Raw genomic sequence first — 14,874 nt, forward strand, 5'->3', positions numbered from 1 at the left:
CTGACTACTATATAAGCTACTTAAGATGACAAAATAAGCCTTGATAATTATTGACAATTGATTTCCAAAGGCTGTTTCCCAGTACACTAAGCAACATCTAATTATTTTCCTCAAGGGAAAAAAACGTGGATATGGCTACAAGGAAGGCTACAAGAAGCATACATCTTTTTCTAATATGATGCAATGTTCTGTTAAGAAACCACGCTTTTTTCTTACATTCTGAGCAAACCAAATTGCTTTTTCAGGAATTCAATTGTAATATTTGCTCAGGGATTGATGAGACTGCCTAGAGACAGAAGAGATTTTATACATTTCTAATATTTAATGCAATGTCTACATGAAGATGGAATCTTATTCCACAATAGGATGGAAAACATAACCAAATGGCAACTTACCAGCCTTTTCCTTTTCTGAAATTCCTGGAAGTGCCTGAAAAAAAAAAAAAAGCCATAGAATTATTTTATTACTAGAAAGAAATATCACAACATCATCAGGAACAAAATGAACTATCATACATGAAACAAAAATTAAATAGAACCCAACAGGGATGCCTGGGTGGCTCAGTGGGTTAAGCCTCTGCCTTGGGCTCAGGTCATGATCTCAGGGTCCTGGGATCGGGACCCACATTGGGCTCTCTGCTTGGTGGGGAGCCTGCTTCACCCTCTCTCTCTGCCTGCCTCTCTGCCTACTTGTGATCTCTCTCTCTCTGTAAAATAAAATAAGATCTTTAAAAAAAATAAAAAATAATAAATAAATAAATAAATAAATAAATAAATAAATAAAACCCAACAGCAGGAAAATGAGCAGGCAAAGGAACTTAACATTGTTCCATAAAGAACATACAAATGACCAACATGTACATGAAAGGTACTCAAAATCACTAACCATCAGGGAAATGCAGATCAAAATCACAATGAGATATTACCTTCCAACTGTTCAAATGGTCATTAGGAAAAAGACAAGAAATTACAAGTGTTGGCAAGGATGTGAAGAAAAGGAAATGCTTGTGCACTGATGATGGGAGTGTAAACTGCACAGCCACTATGGAAAACAGAATGAAGATTCCTCAAAAAAAAACAACAACAAAAAAACAAAAAACCAGAACTACTGTATGATCCAGCAATCATACTTCTGGTTAAATATCCAAAGGAAATGAAAAGATAACAAAGAGATAGCTGTACTTTCATGTTCACTGCAGCATTATTCACAACAGCCTCGATATGATAACAACATAAATGTCCATCAATGAATGAATGGATAAGGCATATATGATATATATATACAATGGAATATTATTCGGGCATGAGAAAGAAGGAAATCCTGCCATTTGCAATCATGTGGGCCTTGAGGGCATTACGCTAAGTGAAATAAGCCAGACAAAGACAAATGATGCATGGTATCATTTATATGTGGAATTTAAAAAAGTGAAACTTCTAAAATCAGAGAATAGAAAAGTTGCAAGGGACTGGAGAAATAGGGAGAACTTGGTAAAAGGGTATATAAACTCTTGGTTATAAGATGAAGAAGGTCTGGGGGCGCCTGGGTGGCTCAGTGGGTTAAAGCCTCTGGCTTTGGCTAAGGTCATGATCTCGGGGTCCTCGGATCCAGCCCTGCATCGGGCTCTCTGCTTGGTGGGGAACCTGCTTCCCCCTCTCTCTCTGCCTGCCTCTCTGCCTACTTGTGATCTCTGTCTGTCAAATAAATAAATAAGATCTTAAAAAATAATTAAAAATGTATTAAAAAAGGATAAAGAAGGTTTGAAGATCTAATGTATAAAATGGTGACCATAATTGATAACACTATATTATATAATTAAAATTTACTAAGAGAGTAGGACTTGTGTTCTTACCAAAACAAAACAAAACAAAATACCCAAATAAACATGAGAAGTGATGAATATAGTAATTAAGTGGAAATCCTTTCACAATGGATATCACCATGATATAAATTTTAAATATCTTAAAATTTTGTCAATTATACCTCAATAAAACTGAAAAGAAAATAAAAATAAAAAGAAAAACGAGAGTTGGGGAACTATCAGTAAAGTTACTAGATCTGGGTATAATAATTGTCAATCATCATACAATTCTTTTCTTGTCTGAAAACACATATTACCCTTAAAAAGATACTGGCAATAAATGAAACCAAAAAATATTCTTTGAATTTGGGGAGAATTTTTATAGTTCAATTTCTTTGTCCTGTAAAAAAAAGTAAAAGCAAATTGTCTGGTGGATTTCTGGGCATTTCAAATCTCTGCCCTGTTTTTCCAAGGCTCAGATTCTTCCTTTATATTATTATTACTGTTATCATTAAAGATTTTTATTATTTATTTCAGAGGGAGAGAGAGAGAGCAGGAGCAGGGGAAGGAGCAGAGGGAGACTCAGAACCTGAATAAGCAGGGAGCTTGATGCTGGGCTCTATTCCAGGACCCTGGGATGACCTGAGCCGAAGGCAGACGCTTAGCCGACTGAGCCACCCAGGCGCCCCGAGATTCCTCCTTTATTAGATGGGAATAATCACATCTACTTCTTCAGGTTGCTGAAAAGACCAACCGTGGTAGCTTGATAAAGCATTTGAGGTCTTCAGGAAACGGTAAATGCTGTTACTATTTGTTTCTATGGGTATTGGGCCAATGGGTCAATTTACTGATAGGTGTGGTCTAGAAGTTCCATTCCCAGCAACTATCGTCTCTTACTATCATTATTTAAAAAACGGAGTTCAGGAGATGTTTTCAAAAGACTTTAAAGTACAAATGTCTAATTCTACTTTCAATGGATATTCTAAAATAAATTAAGGAAGTTGAACTTCTGGTTCCCATTCACCTCAGTTATTCAAGTTTATAATACTGTGAACATGAAGGTATTAACTTGTATGGGAAGACTTCAATCCATCTGACCCCTGGGCTTTGATACCTGCTACCCCAAACCACTGACCAAACAGGATGTCTACAACTGACACCTCTCCCTCTCTTCAGGGACAGGGTCCCTGAAGTTGGGGTAAGAAAAGTAGTCTCAAATGGGTAAGTAATTTTGTTGCGTGTGCGTGCAAAGCACACAGAGGGAGGAGGCGAGGAAGGGGAAAGCTCACATGCACCTCAGCTGCAGATACGCCTAAGGAAATAGCATCAGGCTTCATTTCCAGAATCAAGTATCAAGATACCTATATCCTTGTGAGATACTGACTACTGCTGAGATCCTCACTTTCGGAACTTAAAAGAATTTGAGATTGATGCAATTTTCAAATAAGAGGCAAATCTCTCTAGGGGTAAAAAATAGAGGGGGGGTTATTCTGGCAAGATTAATCTATAGTGGAGGTATATTTTGACTTAATTTCTATCTACATTTTGTTGTTCACTCCTCGTTCTCTGAATGTGAATGCTGACTGCATCCTGGAAAAGGTGCGTTGTAAGGAGACTATCAGGTGAGTAAATGGCAGAGTGGAGGGTCATGTCCAGAGACCAGGGCAGCAGAGGGATTGCATAGGAGTTAGGTATGTACCTCAGCATCCCCTCATTTATACTGGGTCATCTATTTTTCCTTTATTTCAAGAAGAACTGGTGTGATTCTACATTATAGAAAAGCTGTTTCCCTTTACAGGAAAATTATCACATAGTTTTGGTGATATTTGTTGACTTTTTATGTATCTTAAATTTGGGCGCCTGGGTGGCTCAGTAGGTTGAGGATCCGGTCCTTGATTTCAGTTTATGTCATGGTCTCAGGGTCGTGAGCTTGAGTTTGAGAACCCCCAACAGACTCCACGCCGAACATGGAGGCGGCTTAAGATTCTCTCTCTCCCTTTTCCTCTGGCACCCCCTTACACCCTCCCTGTTTGCATGAGTTTTCTCTCTGGGGGGAGAGGGAGAGAAGGACTTAAATTCATACTGTGTTGTATTTTAAGCTCAGCCCCTGGATTTCCTACGTAACTGGAGATGAGGTCTTTCAAATTAAATTTTCTCTTCTGTGAAAAGCAAATAAACAACAAAACAAAACCCAAACCGTTCCACTGACAAGATTGTAAAGGTTGGTGATAAACAGTTTAAAGATGCCCATGAAAAAGGTGCCACAGGAGGAAAGAGCGAACACTTACCAGGTTCTGAATAGGTACAAGGTACAGTTTTAAGCCTTTGCCTGCATAAATTCACTGACTCCTTAGAATAACCCATGAAGTCCTGGAAAGGGAAGTAACTTTTGTGAGGTTGCCGTCAGTGATGGAAGCTAGGTCACAACCACTGGCATGCAGGCCTCTGAGGTCCTAACACTAGTTTCAAAACACTAATCAGAGTCTTTTTGAAACAAGGGAGAAGAAAATTGGGGAGAGATTCCATGATAGAATACTGACTGAGATCACAAAATATCTGTGCAGGAATATCTGTATGAGATATTTAGAAATTACCTAAGTAATAAGCTTTCTCTTCTTATAGCCAAGGAATTTAAGACAAATTGAACGTCTTGGCCCAAATCATAGGTTGAACAGCAACAGACCTTTTCCATATTTTGTTCCATTTGATTGCACAGTGTGTCACTGAGTACATATAAGTAAATATTTAATAAACCTTTATTAAGCAATGAGTTGTGCTACAAAGCAAAAATATTTTAGCTTCCATGTAGTCAATGCCTATTACTTAAGAACCTCACCATGTTCTGTATGCTTCTTTAAGCCACCAAGGCTCACTTCCATGAAACAACTGCATGATGTGGACATAGGAAAGTCAAAGTTTCATGCACCCAGGATTTTATAACTGCTCTTTCAAAGTAAACCACTCAGTCAACAGCTGCATATCTCTCAGCTGATATATCTCTGAATTCGAGGGAGAAGTGTCTCTCTAGAAAAGGTTTATAAGTAACTTTTTAAAATGCTGACACTTCATTTTCAGTTAATTGAAGCTATTTGTTGTTTCTTAAACTACATGCCTCCCATTATCCCGTGTACAGAAAGCTTTGGCAAACTGTTCCTTCTTTGTGGAATTCACAATCCAGTCGAAGAAGGTACATGAAAGACAGAGAAAAGTTTCATATAGTGGGTGTTCAATTGCAATGATTAGCACCATCACTGGTGTGACATCAAAAGGAGTGAGAAGACAGTTGAATTAGGACCACCCAGGTGGAAATGGAATGGTTTTCTTGGGCCCTGAACCTTTTGGAAGGAAACATTGGTCCAAAGATTCTTTTTGTCTTTGACTTCAGAGAAGAGGCCTGGCTAGATTTAGAACCTCAGGTCTTGAGGTTCCATAGTGTTTTACCTGTTCCTGTGTTTCGAACAAAACTGTCCATGCAAGGTGACTGTACAGTCTGTTACAGAGTAAGTGTTCATCAAACATTTGTGGAATTAAAGTACCAAACACATATTCATATATTCAGTTTAAATAACATGTATGGCTGTTGCTTATGAGAAAGCTCCTTTAAAAAGCCTATTTTTTAATTCATTAGGGTTTTTTGTTAATAGTTGCCATATGTTTCATTTGAACTGTATCCTCAGGAAGTGATTTAACATTTCTGGCAATAAAGCAATTAAAGAGGATTTTCCTGCTGCCCATATGGGTTTGCTGTAACTTCATATTTTCTTCTCTCATTTCTTAATGGAACAAAGGGAAGTCTACTAATAACTTCCAAATGAGAGAAGAAAATCATTCGTGGTCTTGTTATTCTTCTTTGCGATATTCAAACGATAGCATAACAATCTTAAATATTTGTTTAATGGCTGTACTGATCCTCCACCAGTTCCTTGCAAGTAAAGATTTTCATTTAAGTTGATCTGTTAAGGTGTTTTGTAATTGAATTTTAAAAGACCATTAAAGAGAAAGCTTTTTAGGAAAAGGGAAGAAAATAATTCTCTTTCTCTTAATGAGGTCTTTTAAAGCTGTGTGTGGGAGCTTAGTCTGTGTGTGTGTCTGTTTATGTTTTTGATGGGAAACATGGTTGGGGGAAATGCTGGTTTTGACATGCCTTCCGGAAATGTTGTAGACATATGTTGATTCTTTTGGTCTGCTGCTAGAATGACTTTCTGCACTTTCAAGAGGGACCTCAGCTGGACACCTTTTAGGAACTTACACCAACTACACAGAAGCTGCTAATAGTCACATAAATAATAGATGTTATATCTGAATTCATTTTGTGAATTCAATTTTGTGAATGAAAATTTGTTGATCTAATTTCTTCCTGATGATTTTAGTTGGAAATAGAGTATGATTTTTCCTCTTTAATGTGCTATTTTAATTAATAAGCCATGTCCCTCACTAATATAAATTACTTTCTCTCTTAGTTCTTTGGAATCAGAACCATAGAATACTACCATTAAGAAGGCCCTTTGAAAGCCAATCCTTCAATCAATGGGAAGCTAGGATAGACTGAAAGATCCTACTCATGTTCTAGGAAGGGATTTTTTTTTTTTTTGGTCCTACAGTAAACAACAAAGTACTACCATGTATTTTGTATTTTCTCTCTACATAGGCAGCACTTGTTTTGCATATTTTATTAGACATGTTCACACAGAAATGTCTCAGATATTCTGTTTTGTTCTATAGGAGTTCTTTTCATTTGCTTTTTTTAAAAATGGCAAGAATCAGTGGCAAAGCAATTTATTCCTTTCCCTCAAAAACACTCACTGTTGTTCCCACAAAAATATTTTACAGACAAATTTCAAAATGGGTAATTATGTCCTTAGAAATTGCAGGATAACATTCCCCAGTGATGGAACAGCATCTGTCTCAGATGAGGGCACAAGAGCCCATTGTGGGCACAATGGGCAACAGAAAGAGTTTGGAGATTCACATTTTAGGGAAGACATGAAAGACTACATAAAAGAAAAGAAGGTACATTGAAAAATGAGTTTGTTTCCATCTCTTTATTTAAAGACTCTTTTGAATTCAGTCCAGTCTCTGATATTGTTAACTAGTCCATGATTTCTATTTGATCCCACTTGAACAAAGAAGTTCATTGAAAAGCTGCATCTAATGGGTAATCTGATATCATCTGTTTTGGTTTACAAAGTATTTCTCTAGTTTTGACAGTTATCATTCTTTTATTAAAAATATAGGCTCTTCACGGTGGAGAGGACTTAGATATCATTTAGTTGTGTTTTCCAAAATACTCTGAATACCACCTTTTCAGTCTTAACTACATACATGTATCTTATAAATTATTTATTTAATAAAATTTAAATATTAAATTTAAATAAATATCCTTTTTTTTACTTGTTCTAAATAACAAAAACAAAATACATGAATTTACGGGTTTGGAATTTTGGTTATATTATTCATACCACACATGAAAATAAATAACTATTAAAATTTAAAATATTTATCCATGTATCAGCTGATGTTCACCAGTAGTCTATGGGTCCCTATGTTGGGAAACATGGATCTAGTTCTTTTGCTGTCATTTTGCCTATAAGGACATTGAGATTGAAGGAGATTAATGATTTACCTGATGTTACAGACCCTAAATTGGCCAGTTGGGGATTAGAGTAGAATCTGGGTCTTAACGCACAGTCTACTATACCTTTATTCATAAGACTGGTGAAGTCGAAGGTCACCAAGGGTTTACCCCCTTGCATTCGTAATTTTAGATTAACTTAGTTTCTGAATCATTCAATGGAAGATAAAGGAAATTCAGTTACAGTGGAAGAGACAATGTCCTAGTTTGAGGACTGTCTTCAGAATACACATACATGACCAAAGTGAAACAAATGCATGCATAATAGTGTAACCGTGTATCCTTATTTCCAAAAAAAATTTGACATGACTTATTTAATGAAAGTTGTCAGCCATATTGAGGGTTTTTTTTTTTTTTTTTTTTTTTTGCCAACATCATTGACTATAACAACTGTTTATATATACACTGAAACCATGGCTTCATCTGTATTCTATGGTATAGAAACTTGGGGCCTTGGCTTAAAATAGTTGTGTGAGTGTCTGAGCAAACACAAAGTTGATTCTTAAGGGATGTTCTAGTGGCTTATTAATCCTTTGAGCAGAGGTGGGATGACTGTCTCTGGATAAAAAACGTAAGTTGGGCTTTTAACCTTTATTTTTTTATTTTCTGTTTTTTAAAAGATTTATTTATTTGAGAGAAGGAGAGAGCAAGTGAGCAGGGGAGTGAGGGGCAAAGGGAGAGGGAGAGAGAATCTCAAGCAGACTTCCTGCTGAGCATGGAGCCCCAAAAGCTTGTCCCTGGGCTTGAAGTGGGGCCCTATGTGGGACGCTATCTGACGAATCCCACCACCCTGAGATAATGACCTGAGCTGAAATCAAGAGTTGGATGCTCAAATGACTGAGTCACCCAGGTGCCTATGGGCTTCTAACCTTTAAAAACATTTTTTTTCTTTTTAAAAAAATACTGGCATTTCCTGTATTTAAAGCTGGTGACTCTTCAACAATAGTCTCATTCCACGCTCACTTCATAGCTAAATACTGATTTCAAGTCTGTCCAGCTCATGACAAAACTCTTGTTAAGGCCACTTATATTTGGTTTAAGAGAAAAGCCACTTATTATTCTAAATTGAAAAGAAAATCATTTCTGTAGCAGGGTAGATAAACAGAAAAACCCATGGCTTGGTCCCACCGACTAAGTTTTCTCAGCATTTACACAAGTTCTTAATTTCAATGCTTTTGTATTTCTAATAAACCACTGATTAAGATATTATTCACGACAGAACTCAATATCCTTTAGATACATTTTCATGTTATAAATTTTTTTTCAAAATTTAACAAGTCGGGACGCCTGGGTGGCTCAGTTGGTTAAGCAGCTGCCTTCGGCTCAGGTCATGATCCCAGCGTCCTGGGATCGAGTCCCACATCGGGCTCCTTGCTCTGCAGGGAGCCTGCTTCTCCCTCTGCCTCTGCCTGCCATTCTGTCTGCCTGTGCTCGCTCTCTCTCTCTCTCTCATAAATAAATAAAATCTTAAAAAAAAAAAAAAAAAAAAAAAAATTTAACAAGTCATGTCTCCCTCCCCAATTGTAATTCAGTATTAAATGCAATGTTTATTTGAAATAACCATTACATTTGTATAACCATTTTGGTGTAATCATTTTGCCTTTTACATGATTTTACATAATTTTGATATTTTATTAATCCTACTTTGTGACTCTTGCTGTAAGTTGCTCTATTTTTGTGAATTTCTAAGTTATATATTCTAAAACATCTGATTTTATGCTCAACCTTGGTAATTCTGGAAAAAGAATTGCCGCTGAAATACCTGAATATGTTCATAAATTTCACTAGAGCACTTGCATTATTTCTTCCTTCTCAGATATTTGCAACTTTTTAAAAAATCAATTTGTGAGTTCTTCAAAAGTATTCTTTTACTTTTGGTACAGTGATTTGCACATGGTAGCCATTTAGAAATATTGATTATTCAAGGAAGCTTTGTTTTTTAGTTTTTTTTGGTTTTGGTTTTGTTTTTAAGTTTGGTTAATGAAAGTTCACAGTTAAGGAGCACCATAGATGTAGACTTATTTTCAGTAAAGATGATACTCAAGACAGGTGACTCATTCAGGGAGCAACAGACTCAGAATGGCTGTTTATTTTTCTTGGTGGACAATGTTAACCAGCAATTCATCTGCTCCTCAGTGTGAAACGTGTGCCCTTTACTCCACCTAGCATCCCTCATAATGGATTTTTCATTTTGTTCATGTCCTCATTTTTCTAGCCTGAGTCACAGTTTTTTGCTGGTGCAACCCTTCTTCTCTTTGTATCTGATGGGCACTACAAAGGCAACTGGTCCTGCTAAAATTTATTACTATACCACTGTTTTCCTTAAAATGCTTTAATGATGACCTTTTCCCCACCCCCTTCCTGGAATGCTATTAGTCATGTGCTCTGAGATTCTCATCCTCTTCTGCTTTGTTCTAGCCACTCAGTTAATAGAGTCAAATATCCACTGTATGCACAGTTCTTTAGTATAGGCTGTGGTGACACTAAACAAAATAAAAAGATAGCCTGTAAAAATAAAAAATTATAAATTCAAGACTGAAAACTAAAATAGAAAATCAGAGGTAACATCTGAACAAGTACTGGGTTCCCTGCTGCCACTGATAGTCTCTGTGACTTTGGATAAGTTTCTAGAACTCTCCGAGCTCAGTTTACTCACCTCTAAAAAGAGGGTAGAAATAATGTCTACATCTCAGGCTATTTGTGACGATTCAATGACATGCTGCACAGAAGAGGATTATCATAGTACTTGCCCAAGTGTTCGCTTAGTGCTAAGTATTCCTACTGTTGGGTTTGTTATTATGATATAAAAAAGTAGCTACATATTTATTATGAAACAATACAAAGAAGCATAGGTTATCTGTCTCTGCTTCCACCATTTCCTTCTGTCAGATTAACTTGTTTCCTCGTGTTCATTCCTACTTTATTTTGAACTATTTATAATTATTTTCTCTGTTATTTTGAAAGAAATATTTCTCCTTTTTTAAAAAAAATTTTGGTCAGCCACTTCCTTTAAGTTTTATAAAGCCCAGTTTGGAAGCTATCATCCTCAGCCCTCATCTTTAATTTGGAGCCTGTCACCAACTATTACTAAATAGGTCTATTCTTGGCCTCCTTAGGTGTCAACAAGTGACACTATTCTTCTTGGGTCCCTACACTGAGGAACAGGCTCCCAGTTCTGCAACCTGGAGCAGCAGGGCCTAAGGGCATTTGTAGGTATCATACCTGTGTCAGAAAATATAGAATATATTAGAATTATATTAGAATATATTAAAGTATAGTATATATAGAATATGTATAGAATATAGAATATTTGTCTTCTGCACTTATGGGACCTTTTAGTGATGCCAAACTATAGGAGATATCTGGGGCCACCACTCACATTTAACCAGAACTCTTAATGGGTTTATCACTTACTGAAATTTCCTGAGCTAAAATGAATTCCATACATGATTCAGAAACTACTGGAGATACAGATATATAATATCTGTATGTGTGTATGTGTATGTGTAGTATAATATCTGTTAATAGACTGGATATGTATATTATAGACTGGCTAAATATATATATATACATATATCAATATTGCATATTGATATATATTATATTATATATAATATAATATTATTTAATAGACTGCATAAACGTATAGAGGCAAACATACACTAATAATGAAGTAGCAGAAAGAGAAATTAAGAAAACAGTCCCATTTACATTGTACCAAAACCAATAAAATCCCTAGGAATAAACTTAACAAAAGAGGTGAAAGACCTGTACTCTGAAAACTATAAAACAGTGATGAAAGAAATTGAAGGCAACACAAAGAAATGGAAGGATATTCCATGTTCACGGACTGGGGGAACAAATACTATTAAAATGTCCATTCTAGCCAAAATAATCTATAGATTCAGTGCAATTCCTATCAAAATACCTGCATCATTTTTCACAAAACTAGAATAAATAATCCTAAAATATGTAAGGAACCAGAAAAGACCCCATATAGCCAAAGCAATCTTGAAAAAGAATAAAACTGGAAGTATCACAATCCCAGATTTCAAGGTATACTACAAAATTGCAGTAATCAAAAAAGTATGGTACTGGCACAAAAAAAGACACATAGATCAATAAAACAGAATAGACAGCCCAGAAATAAACCCAGGATTATATGGTCAATTAACCTCCCACAAAGGAGGCAAGAATATGCAATGGGGAAAAGACAGTCTTTTCAATAAATGGTGCAAGGCAAACTGGACAATTACATGCAAAAGAATAAAACTAGAGGACTTTCTCATGCCATATGCAAAAATAAACTCAAAACTAATAAGGAGTTAAATGAGAGACCTGACATCATAAAACCCCTACAAGAGAGCACAGGCAGTAATTTCTCTGTGGCATTAGCAGTGACAACATTTTTCTAGATATGTCTCCCCAGACAGGGGAAACAAAAGCAAGAATAAACTATTGGGAATAAACTGTATAAAAATGAAAAGCTTCTGCACAGCAAAGGAAGCAATCAACAAAACCAGAAGTCAACCTACAGGATTAAGAATATATCTGCAAATGAAATATCCAGTAAAGAATTAATATCCAAAATATATAAAAAAGCATACAACTTAACACCAAAGAAACCAATTAATCCAATTACAAAATGGACAGAAGGCAGGAACAGACATTTCTCCAAAGAAGACATACAGATGGCCAACCGATACATGAAAAGATGCTCACCACCACTCATCATCAGGGAAATGCAGATCCCTCCTCCAGTCATACTCTCTCTAAAATAAAAACCTTAAAAAAAAAGTACACTTACTATAATGAGCACTGAGTAATGCACAGAATTGTTAAATCACTATATTGCACACCTGAAACTAATGTAACAGTGTACTCAGTACACAACATTAATTATACTGAAATTTAAAAAAAGTATAGTGGCAAAGTATTTGTCAATGGTTTAACAGAACTGCATATAATTTCTATCTTATAAACAAAGTAATTTGCATTATGGATTTATTTGTTGCATTTTAACTTAGTCTCTTAGAAGGCTGAGAGATAAAGAAGCATTTAACTCATACCCACCTTGACCAGGTTAGTTACTACCAGTTACGTCCCAATATAAGTTTAGCTTTATATCAATAATTCAATGCATACATATTCATTTGTATTACCCCAAATTTACTCATATTCCTATAGTTTCATGCTTTCCAACTTAAAAACCTTTGGCAGAACTAAACTTTTGACAGAAACTCAAAACATATACCATTAAGTCATAACTGCAAAAAGAATACAGATTAAAACTACTTAAATGATATACATAAATCTTTTTATGACAGATTATAACCTTGTTCATTGAATTGGAATTTACTCTTATCAAATATTACTTCATGTAAGTGGGCTCTTGGCTGGGGGCCAGAAACATTTTTGTTACAGGGAGATATTCAATGTAGTGGTATTCATTAAAAATAAATTGATTTGAAATATGCATTTTATGTGTGCTCTAAACCACAGATCTGAGCAAGGACAAGAATGCACTAAATGTGACTAGGACCTAAGGAAAAAACTTGGAGTAACAGAGGACAAATGGAAACTGAAAAAAAGTCACAAACCTAAAACTAATATTACACTGTATGTTAACTAATGGAGTTTAAATAAACGTTAAAACAAACAAACAAAAAACAAAGGCTTGTGAAGTAAGGATCCTAATCAAATAACCACCAAATTTTCAAGGTTTTTGAAGCTTTGTATGAACATTGTATGGATACTGAGATATTTAAAGACGTTTTGCTCTTTGAAAATGCATAAATAGAAGAGTTGTTTGTTAGCATTTCTGAGGTACATGCCTGAATTAAGTCATAAAATGTAAGAGGTGTCACTTTATAAGGAACAAAGATGGGTTAGTTTAGATAAACATTATGTAGGGATCCTTCCTTCCTCTCTTCTTTCCTCCCTCCCTCCACCCTCCCTCCCTTTCCTTTTTTTGAAGATTTTATTTATTTGAGAGCGAGAGAAAGCACAAGTGGGGGGAGGGGCAGAGGGAAAAGTGGACTCCCCACAGGGCAGGGAACCCAACTCAGGGCTCAATCCTAGGACCCTGGTATCACGATCTGAGCCGAAGGCAGTTGCCTAACCAACTGAGACACCCAGGCACCGCCCCCCCCCACTTTTTTTTTTGGTGAACAATATGTTCTTTTAATATAACTTTTTGTGTGCATAGAAGCCATGTAAGTAAAAAAGCATGAGATTACATAGATGATTATATTACAAAATGGAGAAAAATAACTAGTGTCTGGATACAGTTCCAGGTATCAGCAAAGATAAAAGAGACCTATTTCAGATATGTAAATGGGCTGAATGTAAATGGGCTAAATGCCCCAATCAAAAGACACAGGATATCAGAATGGATAAAAAAACAAAACCCATCAATATGCTGTCTACAAGAAACTCATTTTAGAGCCAAAGACTCCTACAGATTTAAAGTGAGGGACTGGGAAACAATTTACCATGCTAATGGACACCAAAAGAAAGCTGGGATGGTAATCCTTACATCAGATAAGTTAGATTTTAAGCCAAAGACTATAATAAGAGATGAGGAAGGATACTATATCATACTTAAAGGGTCTGTCCAACAAAAAGATCTAACAATTTAAAATATCTATGCCCCTAATATAGGAGCAACCAATTATATAAACCAATTAATAACAAAAATCAAAGAAACACGATGACTACAATATAATAATAGTAGGCGACTTTAACACCCCCCGCACTGAAATAGATCATCCAAGCAAAAGATCAACAAGGAAATAAGGGCCTTAAATGACACACTGGACAAGATGGATATCACAGATATATTCAGAACATTCCATCTCAAAGCAACAGAATACACATTCTTCTCTAGTGTACATGGAACATTCTTCAGAATAGATCACATCCTGGGTCACAAGTCAGGTCTCAACCGGTACCAAAAGATTGGGATCATTCCCTGCTTATTTTCAGACCACAGTACTCTGAAGCTAGAACTCAATCACAAGAGGAAAGTTGGAAAGAATTCAAATACATCCTACTAAAGAGCATCCTACTAAAGAATTAATGGGTCAACCAGGAAATTAAAGAAGAATCGAAAAAATTCATGGAAAAAAAAGAAAATGAAAACACAACTGTTCAAAATCTGTGGGACACAGCAAAGGTGGTCCTGAGAGTAAAGTATATATCGATACAAGCCTTTCTCAAGAAACAAGAAAGGTCTCAAGTACACAACCTAAACCTACACCTAAAGGATTTGGAGAAAGAACAGCAAAGAAAGCCTAAACCCAGCAAGAGAAGAGAAATAATAAAGATCAGAGCAGGAATTCAACGAAATAGAAACCGAAAGAAGAGTAGAACAAATCAATGAAACTAGGAGCTGGATCTTTGAAAGAATTAATAAGATTGATAAACCCGGGCCAGACTTATC

General features: G+C 35.9%; 1 protein-coding gene across 1 annotated transcript in view; it reads right to left on the minus strand.

Annotated features, from left to right (window-relative positions):
* The window catches only part of DLC1 (DLC1 Rho GTPase activating protein), a 412,671-nt gene that overhangs the window by 203,664 nt on the left and 194,133 nt on the right, over positions 1 to 14,874 (minus strand). Inside the window, exon 5 of the mRNA XM_032843405.1 lies at positions 396 to 429. Coding sequence (XP_032699296.1) covers positions 396 to 429 — 34 coding nt within the window. The remainder of the gene's footprint in view (positions 1 to 395; positions 430 to 14,874) is intronic.

This window comes from Lontra canadensis, unplaced genomic scaffold (genome assembly GCF_010015895.1).
Source record: "Lontra canadensis isolate GAN:19392208 unplaced genomic scaffold, GSC_riverotter_1.0 scaffold139, whole genome shotgun sequence".
Classification (NCBI taxonomy): domain Eukaryota; kingdom Metazoa; phylum Chordata; class Mammalia; order Carnivora; family Mustelidae; genus Lontra; species Lontra canadensis.